Source organism: Equus quagga, chromosome 5 (genome assembly GCF_021613505.1).
Source record: "Equus quagga isolate Etosha38 chromosome 5, UCLA_HA_Equagga_1.0, whole genome shotgun sequence".
NCBI classification, from domain to species: Eukaryota; Metazoa; Chordata; class Mammalia; order Perissodactyla; family Equidae; genus Equus; species Equus quagga.
In genome coordinates this window covers 10,458,596-10,475,407 of record NC_060271.1, presented here as the reverse complement: position 1 = coordinate 10,475,407, position 16,812 = coordinate 10,458,596, and the positions used below count along the sequence as shown (strand labels likewise).

At 36.0% G+C, this 16,812-nt stretch overlaps 1 protein-coding gene across 2 annotated transcripts in view; it reads right to left on the bottom strand.

Moving 5' to 3' along the window:
• SPATA6 (spermatogenesis associated 6) overlaps positions 1–16,812 on the bottom strand; it is a 122,565-nt gene that overhangs the window by 4,426 nt on the left and 101,327 nt on the right. For both annotated transcript variants that reach the window (XM_046660688.1, XM_046660689.1), the window contains exon 12: positions 7,452–7,543. In XM_046660688.1, the coding sequence (XP_046516644.1) occupies positions 7,452–7,543 (92 nt within the window). The remainder of the gene's footprint in view (positions 1–7,451; positions 7,544–16,812) is intronic.

Below are 16,812 nucleotides of genomic sequence, written 5' to 3'. Positions count from 1 at the left end.
ATAGATATATGTGTGGTATAACTATAAAAAAAAGAGAAAGATTAACAGAAAAGTCACAATAACAGTCATTTCTATGGAAAGGGATGCAATTGGTTAGGGGCATAAGGTGGCTTTATAGTTATGAGTTGTGCTTTAAGTATTTCTTAAGCTGGATGGTGAGTAAATGGGTATTCATTTATATTATTATTATTATTTAGGATAAACAAACCTTAAATATATTCCTCTGTTACAGCTGACATATGTCACAAAAAGTTTGAAAAAATTCGCTTCCATGTACCATGGCAATAGGTTTCTCCACTTCCTGAATGGCTTTGCTAAAATGGGATTCTACCTCTACTTTCTAGCAATATTTACTGGATCCTGCCAAATTTTCTTCATACTTGGTACCACCTCTTTCACAATGGAAAATTTTGAAAATGATGCAGTCTTGGAGAACAAAGGTATTTTAAAACATGATTATCATTACTTCTGTCTTGTCCATTCAGCATCAAAGAGTTAATTAAAACAATTTCTAGTAATGTCAGTATAATCTTTAACATTTTTCAAAAGGCCTTGGCGAAGGCTCAGTACTATTGCTTCGATATAGTCACCACATTTCTTTCATTAGCTTTGCTCAAGAAGTAGTCTAGTCAACCGAATACAAGTTCTTTCATACAATTTTCACCAAGCCTAACTCCTGTCACTTAAAACAGTTTTCGACAATGTGAGTCAAGTGACGGGGAAATCACACACACAAATTCATTAAATAGAAACATTTCTGCATGTACTTCCTACCTCTGCAAACGTGTCTACCAGCCTAGTCCCCGCATTTGCCTCTCCTCCCCCACACTACATTAGGAGACCCATAGGTTGTATTTTGTTTGGTTGTTTTCTGTTTATTTGTTGTTTTGCAGTAACTATGCACTAATTAATATTTCAAAAAACACAGATATGTTCCTGTCTCTCTGTTGTCCTCATCATCAAATTTACTGTGTACTGATGGCCAGACAATAATGTCCTTTTCTAAACTCTATATTTGCCAGGCTGGTTCTACTACAATAAACCTACTAAACGCGAGCTTGACTTTCTAACACACACCACCACCCAACCCTCAGAAAGGTAAGTAGTGGTAGGGCTGCTAACCTTAATGCTCACTGTGAAGGTTTTTCCAAGATCATCGTAAACCAAATTCCTAATCCCTATCATAAATTATCATATTTAATGTTATCAGGCATAGATTTGCTACTGCTTTGGTTCCAGTAGACAATACCTTCTTTTTTCATGTCTCAAAGCTGCCTTAAAATACCACCTCAGTGGCCTGCAGTGAATAAATAAAATTCAGAAAGCTTTTTAGGAGCAACTGTGAACCTGATAAGGTTCTGTAAAGATCAGTTAAAGTGGCCAAAATAGACATTCTAGTGCTTTTAGGTATTGCAAAATTTGGCAGGGAGTTTATTTCTATTTAAAATTGCAAAATTTTTCAATTTAGTAAATAGCATTATGGTTCTCTGGAGAGAATTTGGGAATTGGTTCAGCCTTGAAGTCTGAATCACAAAACAGAGATGTGAACACAGAACAGGTCCTGATATGGTCCATGGACAGATGCTAGCAAATAGTATCAGAATCCTAAAAACAACATTTGCTTCCAGACATGGAAGCATTGGCTTTCTAATTAATGAAATAGAAACATATTGAGTCAATTTCGATTTTCCATTACTGGGTATATTAAGTTTAGAATGTGTAAGTGACACTAAAAAGTCTTGTTATAGTAACAAGCTTTTAAAGACTACACTTCTCTATTTTACCCTGTCTCCAACATGCATCCATTCAAAGCATTTAGTAAGTTCCTACTACACTCTACAAAATACTGCATCAGGGCTGTATACCACAAAATGGTTATCTTTAAAGTGGGGATAATATTGTTATTTTATTAAATGCAGTTCACTAGTTTTTAGCAACTTACTCTTGCTGCTTGAATAGGGAGACTTCTATACAATTATGACAATGCTATTAAGAAAAAAAGACAAAAAAGGAGAGAGACCAGGATAATATCTGAGAATTGGACAGTTTCAAATCCTAAGTGTTGATAAGGTATAAATTATAAATTTATTTTTTAAAGCCTAGCCTATATGCAGAGAAGAGAAGGTCTTATGCAGCTTAGTATGAACTAGGACACAAAGGGCATGATCAGTTTTTTGCTTAGAAAAGGGCGAACTCAGTTGAAACCCTGATGGGTGTTTTCTATATCAGTATCAAATGAAGACCAAGCACATACTACTCTATATATAGTCTTCAGATAAAATATCTATAAGGAGATAGACAAGGAAAAGAAGATCAGAAGGTAAGATGAATATGTTACCCAAAGAATATTAATTCCAAGAAATAATTGAAAGGTCATGAAAATACAAAAATTGCCCTTTGCCATTTGCACTCAAAGAACCAGAGTTGAAAGTGACTTTAAAAGATGATGATGCATATTCTATAATTTAAACTTATGTTCTAAGAGTCAATATAATCAAAGATGTTTTATAATACAAGAGATGAATTCCTTCCCATAATACTCAATAAACGTTCCTTTCAAGCAAAACTTTGATTCACAAAACACAGAGAATAGTATTAAGGTTGTGGTGTATGCTCTGCAGACACTGGATGGATGGACAGATGGATGGATGGATAGTAGGAAAGGAAAGCATTCAAAGTCTTGGAGTTCAGAATAGATGATATGGGGAGGTTATATTATGGTTTAATAAAATCTGAAAGTATTTTGTATCTTTAAGTTTCCATATAAAGATAAAATGCCATAAAATGTCACTAATGACATCAAAATTTACCGATAAATTCTGACAGTAGGTCTCAAACTGTAATACGCATCAGAGTCATCTAGCGGGCTTATTACAACTCAGATTATCAAGCCTCACCTCTGGAGTTATTGATTCAGTAAGTCTGAGGTGGGGCTAAGAATTTGGACTTCTAACAAGTCCCAGAGTGATGCTGAGGCTGCCGGTCTAGGAACCACACTTTAGAAAGCTCTGAATTAAAGGCTTAGTTTTCTACATAAAGAAAAAAAAAACAGGGAAAAAAATCGCACGTTGTCATTTATCTTCTTTTATTATTACCAGAAACTATACAGCAAACGTTAAAAGAAGTCTATTCAAATGAATTTACTGAAGACTAGTTCTTTTGTTTACTTATAGGTCACTTATTTCCTTTCCCTGAGTGAGAATGTGTAGAAAAGAGCCCTTGACAAGAAATAAGGTATAACAGCTTTCATCATTAATTCCACTGTTGATCCCTTAACTAGAAATGTTATTAAATATCACAATCATAAAATGAGTTTACTTAAGTAATGTCTTAGAGTTTCACCAATGAAACTGATCGTTATTAATAAAGAACTCAATTTCAATATTTAAACTATTTTTTTAAATTGAGCTCCTGATACATGTCAGAGACCTTAATGGGCAATAAAAAACAAAGTAAAACATCTATGACTTCAAGGGGCTCACACTTACAAGAAGACAAGACAGATGTACAATAAAATAGTTATTGTAAGATAAATATTGCTAAGTGAAATTATACATATGAGAGGGAGTGGCAGCATAAAGGAGAAAATGCCTAACAGTCTGTTGAGGTTGTGAAAGGTATTTCAGATGAGGGAATAACTTGAGCTTAGTCCTACAGAATGAGTAGGCCTTCACTAGATAAGCGAGAAGACAGGGGTTATTCTAGGCACCTTATTCTAACAGAACCAAGGCATGAAACCGTCTGGAATATCATGAAATACCAGCTATGTCTGAAAAGGCAACAATGAAGTAAGATTTAACTGTTAAGAGCCAAGTAGAGAATTTTACCCTGGACAGAATAAGGAGCCCACAATGGGAAGACACAGAAGGGATTTCTACCAAGAGTGGGAGATTGAATTAGGATCACTCTAAAGTCTCCTTAACCACAAATATTATTTTTAGTATATGTCTTGGTAAAGGGGACAAGTGGTCTTTACGTAAAAACACAAAAATAGTATTTTAAACTGATATTTTAAGTCATCCCTCTGGTTTCACTAATTCAGTTTGAACTTAATATAATTATCATCTCCATAGAGAACATCCCATTGGTTTTCATTGTGCTTTTCTGAATCCCCTACCAGACACCCAGTAAAAAGAAACAGACGTAAAACTGACCTAATGTGGAGTATAGCCAGAATACTTCAGAGCATTTTCATGTTTTACCCAGTTAAATAAAATAATAAACATTTTTTATTCCTAAAGTCAGTTATCACTAAAGCTTAAACAATCACAGCTGATAAATGCAATGTACATCTAGATCATAAGATGAAGTACTGAGTCTTGGGCATAATTTTTGCTGAGAAAAACATGAAAGAAATAATTTCTACCTCTTTCTTAATATTCTCTACTTGATGAGTCACTGTCATTATACTTCCCTTTAATTCTGTAAACATGGTTTCCTTTAGTCGTTGAACATAGCTGCTAAACCCAATATCTGGGCCTCCTCAGAGACAGTTTCTAGTAACTCATTTTTTATGTGCATGGGTCACACTTTCCTGTTTCTTTGCATGTTTCATAATTTTTTGTCGAAAATGACATTTAAGATAAAAATGGCAGCAACTCCAGATTCTGACCTCCTTAACAGAGTTGTTGTTTTTGATTATTTGTTTAGTGACTTCCCTGGACTGATGCTGTGGAGTCTGTTTCCCTTGCACCGTGTAGTTGTGGTATCTCTTGTTCTTCTTCCTTTTTTTGAATTATTACTTCTATTTTTAAGCCTAGCCTCCTGGGTGCTGCCCTGGGTCAGTACAGCTTTGTGGCCAGCAAATGGTTGGTCTGAGTCAATAAGCCTATAAGGCTTCCACGTTTTGCCAATGGATCTGTGTGTGGCTTGGGGAATATACTCAAAGTTCATCCAGTTTTTTTTTTTTTTCCCTTTTTCTCCCCAAAGCCCCCGGGTACATAGTTGTATATTCTTCGTTGTGGGTCCTTCTAGTTGTGGCATGTGGGACACTGCCTCAGCGTGGTTTGATGAGCAGTGCCATGTCTGCACCCAGGATTCGAACCAACGAAACACTGGGTCGCTTGCAGCGGAGCGCGCGAACTTAACCGCTCGGCCACGGGGCCAGCCCCAAAGTTCATCTAGTTTATAAGTCTGCCCTGGATTCTACTTTCTGCATTCACAAGGCCTCACATTCAGCCATGGACTAGTGGCCCCCTAAGACTCTCTCCAGTTGTTCCTGAACATATTTTCAGCTCTATGCATACACATAACATTCTAGACTATCAAGGATAAGTAGAACTTGTATCAAGGCCAACTTTGGCTATACTGTCCCTGATTTTTGTTGTCTGCCCCAACAAGCAGTTATACCTCAAGCCTTCCCTTATCGTTTGCCAGTGGGATCATTATTGTTTCCATTAATCCCCCTGCACATGGAATTTCCCACGCTCTGCTTCATATAAAGGCAGTCCCCTCTGGCAGCAGAGCTGCCAGTTTTTCAGCATGACTGCCCCAGTAGAACTTTTGTGCCAAGGATACGGGGGATGGAGGATGGGGTTGGGAGCTCTAGGCAAAATGCCACAGACTCCTACTGCTCTTATTGATGTTCAGTAGATTTTCTTGATAAACACTTCTCAATTTGTTATATGCCTTGGGTCATTTTCCAGAGTCCTTAAATTGTTTTTGACAATTCTGTCTAGTTTTGTTGCTGCTTTTGAGGATTTGCTGAGCTCCTCATTCAGCCATTCCAGAAGTCTATGAAGACTTCCTCTTGACCCCTGTGTCAATAGGCATCCGCAGAGGGGTGATATTAAGTCAAGAGCCCAAGCTCTCTCTTGACTTCTGCTGATGGAAGCCTTAAAGCAAGGAAGTGAGTGATTACTTTGAGTGTGAGTTCTCTCACCTCTGGGATGGAAAGTAGAATGGGAGTGACTTCTTTGCCTAGTACATAATAAGACTTGGGGATAAAACTAAAATAGCATCCTGATCATTTCAGTAGCTTCTGGAGCTAATATCAAAGGGGCTCTTATGAAAGGTCTTGAAGGACTGACCACTCTGTCCTACTTGGTCCAAGTATTTACATAAGAGAAGTGGCAAGGATTATAAAGTAATCTCAAAATGTGTAAGCAGAACTTTCCTGATACTCTGCTTAACTCTCTCACTTGAGAGGTATCAAAACAAAAGCTTAGCCATTAACATTACTCGATGAACTGGAAGAAGAACCAATACTGAGATTCACTGCAAACTTCAAACAGAGACCAATGCTTTTCATAAACACTACCTGCATTAGAATCATCCATGATAATTCTTAAAAGGCAGATTTCTAGGTCTCACCCTTTTATGTAAGAAAGCAGAATCTATGGGGGTAGAAATCTATATTTTTAAGAAGCAACCAAGTAATTACCATGCATAAAAAGTTTGAAAATCAGACCCTTTCCTTTATCAGCCCTACTCACGTCTCACTCAAATCAGAATTAATTATATGGATTAAGAACCCAAAATTGGGATGCTAATCCATATAGTAGCAATCTAGGGAACAGAGCTTTAAGTAAGAACTATAAAGGGTAAAAATCCTTCTTCCTCAAGGTGTGCACTTTCTTGGACCTTTCTTTTCCTGTTTGGATTGCTTCTGCTTCAAACTCACCTATAATATACTGCTTACCTTGAGGAGAGGCCCAGGTTGCCTCTTGGTTGGAAAGCAGTAACTTTGGGAAGGGAGTTCACACTTACACCCTGTGTAAGGGGCAAAAGGACAAGTCCTCGCATGTTGGTAGAATGTCTAGTCTAGCTTACCAGGGTAAAGATCAGAGATTTCAGTCCAAAACCCCAGTTAGCAATAAAACATAGTCTGTTATCTGGAGCTTTTTTCTTATACTTGTTTCTCAGGAAACTCAGGAAGGTGGAAGCATTATGGCAATCAGTGGTATAGCATCAAAGAATTTAGAGAAACTTTAGTTATATAAACTCATAATTTACATTCATTTTTTAATACCATATTTTGTGGCAATTGACACAGAGCTTTCAAAAGTTTTCATGAGATTTGCTAGTATAATCTTGTAAAAATTTTATTATTACTAAATTTCTGAAATCTTAGACTAAAAGAACAGAATTTCTCTTGTGTTATTAAAAAACGTTTATTCATGGTCTAAAATTATGGAAATTGTTGTTTGGATGAGAATAAATACATCTTGAAGTAAGCCCTGGATATGTGGATTTGTAGGGTAGGCATTACCTACCATGAAGTAGGATGAAAGGCCTCACCATTAGTTGACTATATTTCTTTTCATTGATAAGTTTCAGTAATATAAACATGAAAATATTTTAATAGGATTTTATATAGTTAAAAATAATTACAAAGAAATAATTATTAGTCTGAGTTTAAATTTCCCACAAATCCAGCAGATTAAAAAGTAGGTTATCTTTATACCAACTAGGAGAAAGATCTCTATACACTGAATTAATCAAGCTCTTACCTGTACTCTGGGTCACTGTCATAGGCAGAGTCTCTGTAGAAAAGACCTCTCTTCAGTTCTAGTTCGTCTTCTTTCTCTGGGTCTCTCTCATCCTGCAAAATTTAAAGATTTCCATTAATTGAATTTATAATTAAAATGATGCCTATGTTTCTTTGGGAAATGCTCTCCCTCTCCTCCATTATAAGAAATTGAATTAAATGCTTGGATTTCTTAGGAAATAGAAAGGTAAGTGAGGATTTATTATTCTGTTCAATAAAACTAATATAGTCTTATAATATTTTTGCTAATACTGCTTATCAAAGACTAGACACCCAGTAGATATTTCCTGCCTGTATCAACGAATGAACAGAAATGAACACTGTGTCACGGTATGTAGTAAGATGTATAGTAATGTCATACACACTGTTGGTGAACTCCTAAAATATTGTACCTGCACTCTGAAGAATAAGTATTTGGGAAAACTATGTAGATGTAAGCATTCTCACATGTACCTATGACTTAGAAAGGAAATGACTGAGACTTATCACTCACAAGCCAAAACACAATAACAAGCCACAAGAGGCAAAAATGAAAGGCACAGTAGCTGGAATCAAAGTACATGGCTGCTCCTCCTTCTATGGGCAGCCTGTCCTTAATTTCTAACAGACACATTCAAGGGCACAGGAAGTAGGATTCCAAAGACACAGCTTTGTAAACTATATCATTCACAGTAATTATGTTCTCATGTTTGGTAATTTTTATAGAATTTAGTATCATATATCTTTCTCAACTACTAGTCAGTGCCCTTGTTACTTTGTCAAACAAGAACAGAAATAAAGAGAACTAACAAAAGGAACTAGTAAGCTCAAGTAGATTGCTGTAAGGATTAGTATTAATAAGGGGTTTGTTCACTTTATATAAGAAATTAGCTGAACAAAAAATTATGAAGAAAAATGATTTAATAAATTTGCTGATAGCATGAGACTTGGAAGAGAGCAGAGCATTCAGTCAAAAAATGTAAGCAACTGATAGTTAAGCAAATTTAAAAATCACAGAAAATGTGAATATTTATAATTACTATAGCTTTTAGGTGAACTGAAGTCTTTTACCATTATGAAGTAACGCTGTTTATTTCTATAAATGCTTTTTCCCTTAACTTTTTTTGTTTACTATTAATATAGCTACTATAGCTTTCTTTTAGTTATTGCTTGGATGGTATATATTTGTCCTTTTATTTTCAACCTTTCCTTATTATTAAGTTTATATCTTTTCCTTAAATAGCATATAGCACGATGCTGCTTATTTTTGTCCAGTCTGATAAGTCAATGAAGTGGGGCATTTACTATATTAACATCTCAGAAAAGGTAACTGCCTGTGACGAGTGCAAAAGACTCTACAAAAGAAAGTGTAAGAAATAAAAAACAACGTAATATGTTTTCAATCTTCAGAATTATGTTACAAGAAGAACTGAATGAAAGAGATGGAAATGATGACTTTTAAAATTCTATCTATATTTTACATCTATATTTTATATATTTTAAATTATATCTATATTTTTAAGTGATATAAGACATAAACATAAATCAACATTCCTTGTTTGATTTTGTCAATACAGTTGAAAAAGATTAATTTTTGACCAGGAGTAATAAAAAAATGTTGACTAAATTTTAAAAGTTTATATAAGAAAAAATATATAAAAGTACCTTTACGAAAATCTGAACCTCAATTATTCACTAAGTAAAATCCCTATTTTGAGTGGCGTCCTTCTATCCTAGACTCTGAGGACAGCAGATGACTAAGACATGGTTCCTGCACCCATGTGGAACAAGCTTTGTTTGTTCTATGAAGCTTTATGGGTAGAATGGGTCAAAGGGTGGAATTATTAGGAAACACAGTAAAGGACAAAGTAAGGAGGAACTGTCTAATTAACGGAGCATTCCAAAAACAAAATGGCTGTCTTAAGAGGGAGTAAGATCACAATCACTAAAACTATTCATGCAGAGCATGGATACCCATCCAGGTCAAGGATGTCATGGAGGGGAATTCTGCCCTGAGATAAAAAAAAAAAAGGACTAGATGACCTTCATGGTTACTCCTTTCAAATTTTAAGAGTATATTTTGTGACATTTTGTATATATTCAAAACACATATCTCTAATAAGAGTCCTTGTATAATCTTTTTTTTTAAGGTCAAGTTATATAAGCAAAGCAAGAAACATCACACCTTATTATAAGCTATTAACTATGGGTAAAGCAAGCATTTGAAGAGATGTATCATTCTTGTTAGTGCCAGCAAATACATTCCTGGGGCACGGAGAAGAGAGTCCCCTCTTATTCCTCACCAACATTCCCATTTGCCCACATGTAAATACAGAAAAAGATGGATGACACCAACATTTGTTGAGATCCTTCAAGATATCTAGGACTGAGTTAGGTACCTTTTAAGCCCTCAACCTTATGAAAAAGGTACTGAAAAATTAATAATTTGTCCAAAGACACAAGTTATTAAATGGAAGAGCTGGACTTTAAACCCAGATCTAACCTGATTTACATTATACTGCCTCCTAGAATGCAAATAAGCTGGACTATGAAACCAAACCCTCCATCCCAAGCCATTGTATTATTCTCCTCCATGCAAATTAGGCTCAAACTCTTTTGGCTGATATCTAGTTATTTTTTTTAGTGAGGGTATTCTGAAATAATATAGCCTGGAAGAAACTTTCAGGATTTCCATGAAGAAATGTCTTTCTTTCAGCAAAAGTCATTAAGAAAATGAAACATTATTAAAAGCAGCTCTGGGTTCCCCTTCCCTAAAACTGGCAGTAAGCTGGATGTTCTCTCGAGATTCCCTTCATCAGTGATCACTACTTTACACATGTAACTGACATCACACTTAGAATATGCCTGGGACAAAGAAATAAAAGGTATCCACTCATGCTTGCTAATTGGAAATTTTAGGACAAAAGTGGTTAAATAGTCTAAGACAAATGCAGTGATCTCACTAATTACGTCATATTTAAGGAAAACATGCATCTGTCATTCTCAAATGAAATTCTCATGTATAGTTAAAATAACTGTAAGATGTGTTTCATTGCTATCAAATTCGAAACATTATTTATAATCAGTTGTGTACAAGGACAAGAATTCAAATAGAATTTGATCACTAGTTCTAATTTGCATTATTACCCTGGACAAATCACTTAAACCTAATGGCTTTATTTTCCTAACTCATAACCTAGAGAAAATTTAGGTAGAGTTGCTCAAAGTCACAAAGATAAGAAGTTGCAGAGCTGGCCTTGAACTCAGGTTTTTCTAATTCTATAACCTGGTTTATATTACACATGTAAGAAAGTCTAGGGGGCCAGCCCCATGGCCGAATGGTTAGGTTCGCGCACTCCTCTTCGGTGGCCTAGGGTTTCACTGGTTTGGATCCTGTGTGTGGACACAGCATGGCTCATCAAGCCATGCTGAGGTGGTGTCCTGCATAGCACAACCAGAAAGACCTACAACTAGAATATACAACTATGTACTGGGGAGCTTTGGGGAGAAGAAGAAGAAAAGAAAGAAGATTGGCAACAGATGTTAGCTCAGGTGCCAATCTTCAAAAAAAAACACAAAATAACACCAAGAAAAAACATCAAGTTAAAAAAAAAAAAGAAAGTCTAAAGGGAAGAACACTTAAATGGTAATTTTGACAAATTGTTGGAGGTGTAGTGTGAAAAAGCAAGTGTGATGGTTAATTTTATGTGTCACCTTGGCTCAGCCATGGTGCCCAGATATTTGGCTAAACATTATTCTGGATGTTTCTGTGAGGCTTTTATGGATGAGATTAACATTTAATTTGATAGATTTTGAGTAAAGCAGTTCTCCCTCCTCAATGTGGGTGGGCCTCATCCAGTCCGTTGAAGGCCTTAGCCTTAACAGAACAAAGACTGACCTTTCCCAAGGAAGAAGGAATTCTGCCAGCAGACTGCTTTTGGATTAGAACTGTAACTCTTCCCTCAGTATCTAGCCTGCTAGCCTAGCCTATCAGAGTTTGGACTCATCCAGCCTCCACAATGGGGTGAGCTTTAAAATTTCTCTCTCTCTCCACACACATACACATATACATCCTGTTGCTCCTGTGCTTCTGTTTCTCTGGAGAACCCTGACTAATACAGCACGAGCACGAGAAATTCCTGCAGCATATTAGCTGGAGACTTCAACACTTCACTTTAACGACAGAGAGAACAATCAGACGGAAGATCAGCAAGGAAGCAGAAGACTTGAACAACACGGTAAACCAAGTAGACCTAACAGACATCTATACAACACTCTACCAGACGACAGCAGAAAATACATTCTTCTAAAGTACACAAGGAACATTCTCCAGGAGAGACCACATGTTAGACCATAAAATGAGTCTCAATAAATTTAAAAGGAATGAAATCACACAAAGTATGCTATCTGGCCACAATGAAATAAAATTAGCAAATTAAACCCATTATTCAAAACTTTCTCACAAAGATGGGATTATTTAGAAGATTTAAGAGATAAATAATCTTACACAAACTCTTCCACAGAATCTTGGGGATATTTCCCAACTCTTTTTTATGAGGCCAGCCAACACTTGAAGGGGACACTACAAGAAAGGGAACTTACAGACCAATCACTGTCATTAACTTAGGTGCAAAAATCCTAGGTAAAATATTGGCAAATTGAAACCAGTGATATATAAATATTTTAAATTATGACCAAAAGTTTTGTTCCAAGCATGCAAGCAGGGTTTCACCCTTGAAAATCAGGTAAGTAATTCATATTAAAATAAGGAGAAAGTGCACATAATCACCTCAACAGATGCAATGTGATAAAACTCATACATTTATAATAAAAAATTTTTAAAAACTTAAATAAGGAAAAGAAGAAACTTCTGTAATCTGACAAAAAATACCCATAAAACACCTACAGTAAGCATCATACTTAATGTTACATTATAAAAAGCTTTCCTCTTTGGATGGTGAACAAGACAGGAATGCCCTCTATCATCGCTTCTGTTTCATATTGTTTTGGAATCCCTAGTGTAATAAGCCATGAAAAAGAAATAAAATAAAGATTAAAGAGGGAGAAATAAAAATATCATTATTTTCAGGTTATATTATTATATATATAAATATCCCAAAACTACCATCTATTAACATTAATATGTGAACATAAGGAAGTCAGTGGATACAAGGTCACAGTACAAAAGTCGATTATAGTCATCACGCCAAGAACAAATAGAAGATAGAATTTTAGAAGATAGAATTTATAATAGCATAACAATATCAAACATTTAGGGATAAATATACTGAAAGATGTGCGAGACTCCTAAAATTAAAACTATGATATAATTGTGAGAAATTAAAGATCTAGATTTTAAAAAACATAATTTTTGTAGATTAAAAGACTCAATATTGATAAGATGTTAGTTTTCCCCTAATCAAAACACAGATTCAAAGTAATCCCGATCAAAATCCTAGCAGTTTTTTTAAAACTGACAAGCGGATTCTGGAATGCAGATGGAAATTCAAAGAATCAAGAACAGCCACAGCAATCTGCAAGCACGAACAAAGCTGAAAGACTTATGTCATTAGACTTCAAGAGTTACTATAAACCTACAGCAATTGAGAAAGCATGGTATTAGTACAAAATTAGACAAACCAATGAAACAGAAGCTAATCCAGAAATAGACTTACATATATACAGTCCCAATGGAATAAAACAGAATCCAGGACTATCTCCATGTAAGTGCAGTCAGGAAAAGAATGGTCATTTGAAAAAAGATGCTGGATCATAACCATATGGGGAAAAAATAAACTGTGACCCAAATCTCACATTATATACACAAATCAAATCCACATGCATGGTAGATCTAATGTGAAAGGCAACCTAATAAATGATTTTCAAAATAGAAGAATATCTTCAGAACCACTGTTAGCTAAAAGTTTCCTTCATGTGGTAAAGAAAGCACTAACCAAAGCACTAACCAAAGGGAGAGGACAACTGGACTACACTAAATTAAGAACTTCTATTCACAAAAGGGTATTTACTAAGAAAATAAACATGCAAGTCACAGATTGGAATATATTCATAATACAAAACTTGCTCCTCAGAAAACATCCAGGAATGACAATGAAAGATCTTAGGAGACATATGGCAGACAGAGAAGTCTAACATGTGCTTTCTGAGAAGCACTACAGATGCCAAACCAGATAAATACAAAGAAAATCACACCTTAAGTATATAATATTAAACTGCTGAAAATATACCACAAAGAAAAAACTCATAAAAATTGTTAGAGAGGGGCTGGCCCAGTGGGGTAGTGGTTAGTTCACACACTCCACTTCAGTGGCCCGGGGTTCACAGGTTCAGATTCCAAGTGCAGACCTACACATCGCTCATCAAGCCAAGCTGTGGTGGCAGCATCCCACATACAAAATAGAGCAAGACTGGCACAGACATTAGCTCAGGGCCAATCATCCTCATCAAAAAAAAAAAAAAAGTCAGAGAAGGAAATTCTATGAAGATATTAGTGACAGAGTGTAGCAGGCAGAATAATTTTTCCTAAAGATGTCCATGCCTTAATTCCCAGAACTAGTGAATATGCTACCTTACATAGCAGTAGAGAATTTTGCAGATTTGATTAAGGTTAAGGATCTTGAGAAGGGGAGATTACCTTGGATTATTTTGGCAGGCCCAATCTAACCAAATGAGTTCTTAAAGACAGGGAAACCTTTCCTAGCTGTGGTCAGACAGAGTGAGATGAGACTAAGAATAAGGGTCAGGGAGACGGCAATGCTGCTGGCTTTGGACATGGAGGAAAGCAGTCTCAAGCCAAAGTGGGTGGTCATCAGAAGCGGAAAAGGCAGGGAAATGGTCCCTCCCCTGGAAACTCTAAAAAGAAAACAGCCCTGCTGAGACCTTGATTTTAGCCCAATGAGATCCATATCAGACTTCAGGTCTATAAAAATTTAAGATAATCAATTTAAGCCACTAGGTTTGTGGTAGTTTGTGATGGAGACAATAAAAAACAAATACACGGAAGTGCAAGTCCGCTCATAAAAACATACAGAAATTGTTTTTAGTTTAGATGGAATAATTCATGGCAGACCAATACTCCGGCTGAAAACTAGAAAAGCCAGAAAAAATAATTGATATTTTTTAAACTATTAGAAAGGTGCAGAAACAATGAAAACTAGAGATACTAAAATTTCAGAGGCAATAACCTTTTAGAGGTGGACTGATGACCTGCACCTCCATTTTTCCTCAGAGCATTTGCACATGCTGAGCATGGGCTAGAGGCTGAGAACCAAGGCTTGAGTTAGGACAAGCGTCATTGCTGTGATAGAGAGAAACCAACGAAGCTTTTGATGACTATATGAGAGTGAAGTGATGAAAATGGAGTTTTATGAAGCCTTAGATACACAGCCAATTTATCAGTCATGACATTTATTGACTTATGAAACTGCATGGGACTAGAGTGTATAAAACTAACCCAATACATCTGAAAACAGAGTGGATATTCCTACAGTCTCATGGTGCTTAAGAGATAAAGATCTACCAGGGCAACAGGTCCTGAAAACACAAAAAGCAAAACTTCTGGAGGCAGTGCTCACACTTAAGGACCTGTAAGTATTTTTAAACTGGAGACACTTGACAATCTGGGACCAGCTAGGCTAAAAAATCTGGTCTTGGCTCAGGCAAAGACTATTTCTGAGGACTGAGCATCAGCAGAATTTTTTGTGAATCATACCAGACTAGAGTTGTAAAACTGAAGACTAGAAGAGCCTCAAACACATAAAAGGTCCTTGTCAAGATATTTGCCAAATTCTGAAGTTACGCCAGGTTGGGGACAACAAACTAATCCAAAAACGACTCAAAATAAAAGAACCATGCCATACAACCAGATGGTACTTAAAAGACAAATATCCATCAGGAAGAAAGACTTTGATAACACAGAAGGTGAGAGCTGAAAGCCCTGAAAAGTAGTGAACAGACACTTGACCAATTGCAACCACATTTCCCTGAGGGTGCCTGACTTCTGAGAGCATCTGGAACTGGCCTTAGAGATGGTGCCGGTGGACAGAGAAACCAGCAGACATCTTGGTGACTATGCAGAACTGGTGTCACAAAAACAGAGACTAGAAGGGACTCAAATACATGAATAATTTCTGAAGCTTCCTGGTGTGGAAAGTAAGGAACTAAGCCTAAAATCTCTGACAAGCAGTACAGAAGTTGCCTTAGTTTCTTGATACTGAGAAGATAAAGACCTAAAAGGCTCTAACCTGAAAACACTAGAGGCTAGTGCCCAAAAAAGAGGGCTGAACTGAGATTTAGTTAAAGTTTAATTAGGGTAAACTGAGATTTATCAAAACATCAATACAGCCTCAACCCAGTTTGGTCACTTTTGACTCAAAGTTATCAGCGCCTGATGCTACCTGTCTAGTAGAGGAAATAATCACCTGGAAAAATCTAAAGTTCTTTTAACATAATATCTAGAATTAATTACAAAATAAGTGGTAAACAGAGTCAGGACAATATGACTGGTAAGCAAGAGTAACAAGACAAAGGAAGCAGATCACAAATGTAATCTAGGTATTGGAGTTAAGAGACAAGTACTTTAAAGTAACTATGATCAATATGTTTAAGAAAGATGAAAAGTTACACAAAACAGACATAAGGATAGAGGATTTCCAAAAGATTTGCATCTATAAAAATGAATCAAAGAGAAATTTTACATTTAAAAATTAAATAGTTGAAATAAAAAACTTAATAGATGGGTTTAATAGCACACTGGAAACAGTAGAAGCCAAATCAATGAACTAGAAGATAGGTTCATAGGAAATGTTCACAATAAAAGAGAAAACATAATGATAAATACAGAAAGAAATGCAAGAAACTTGTGGGAGACAATCAAAAGGTATAACAGATGCAACTGGACACCCAAAAAGTAAGGAATAAAGAATCAGTCACACAGCATATTTGAAGAGATACTGGGCTAGAATTTTTCAAAATAATTTAAGTCATGAATTTACAGATTCAACAACCTCTGAGCATCCTGAGCAGAGTTAATACATAAAACCAAAACTTTGAAAGACAAAGATAAGAGTAAATATTAAAAGAAGGCAGAGGTAAAGGACATTACCTTCAAAGGAGCAAGGGTAAAACTGATCACAGACTTCTCAAGGAAATGATGGAAGCTATAAGATAATGAAGTAACCTTTTTCTTTTTGAGGAAGATTAGCCCTGAGCTAACATCCGCCACCAATCCTCCTCTTTTTGCTGAGGAAGAGTGGCCCTGAACTAACATCTGTGCCCATCTTCCTCTATTTTATATGTGGGATGCCTGTCACAGCATGGCTTGA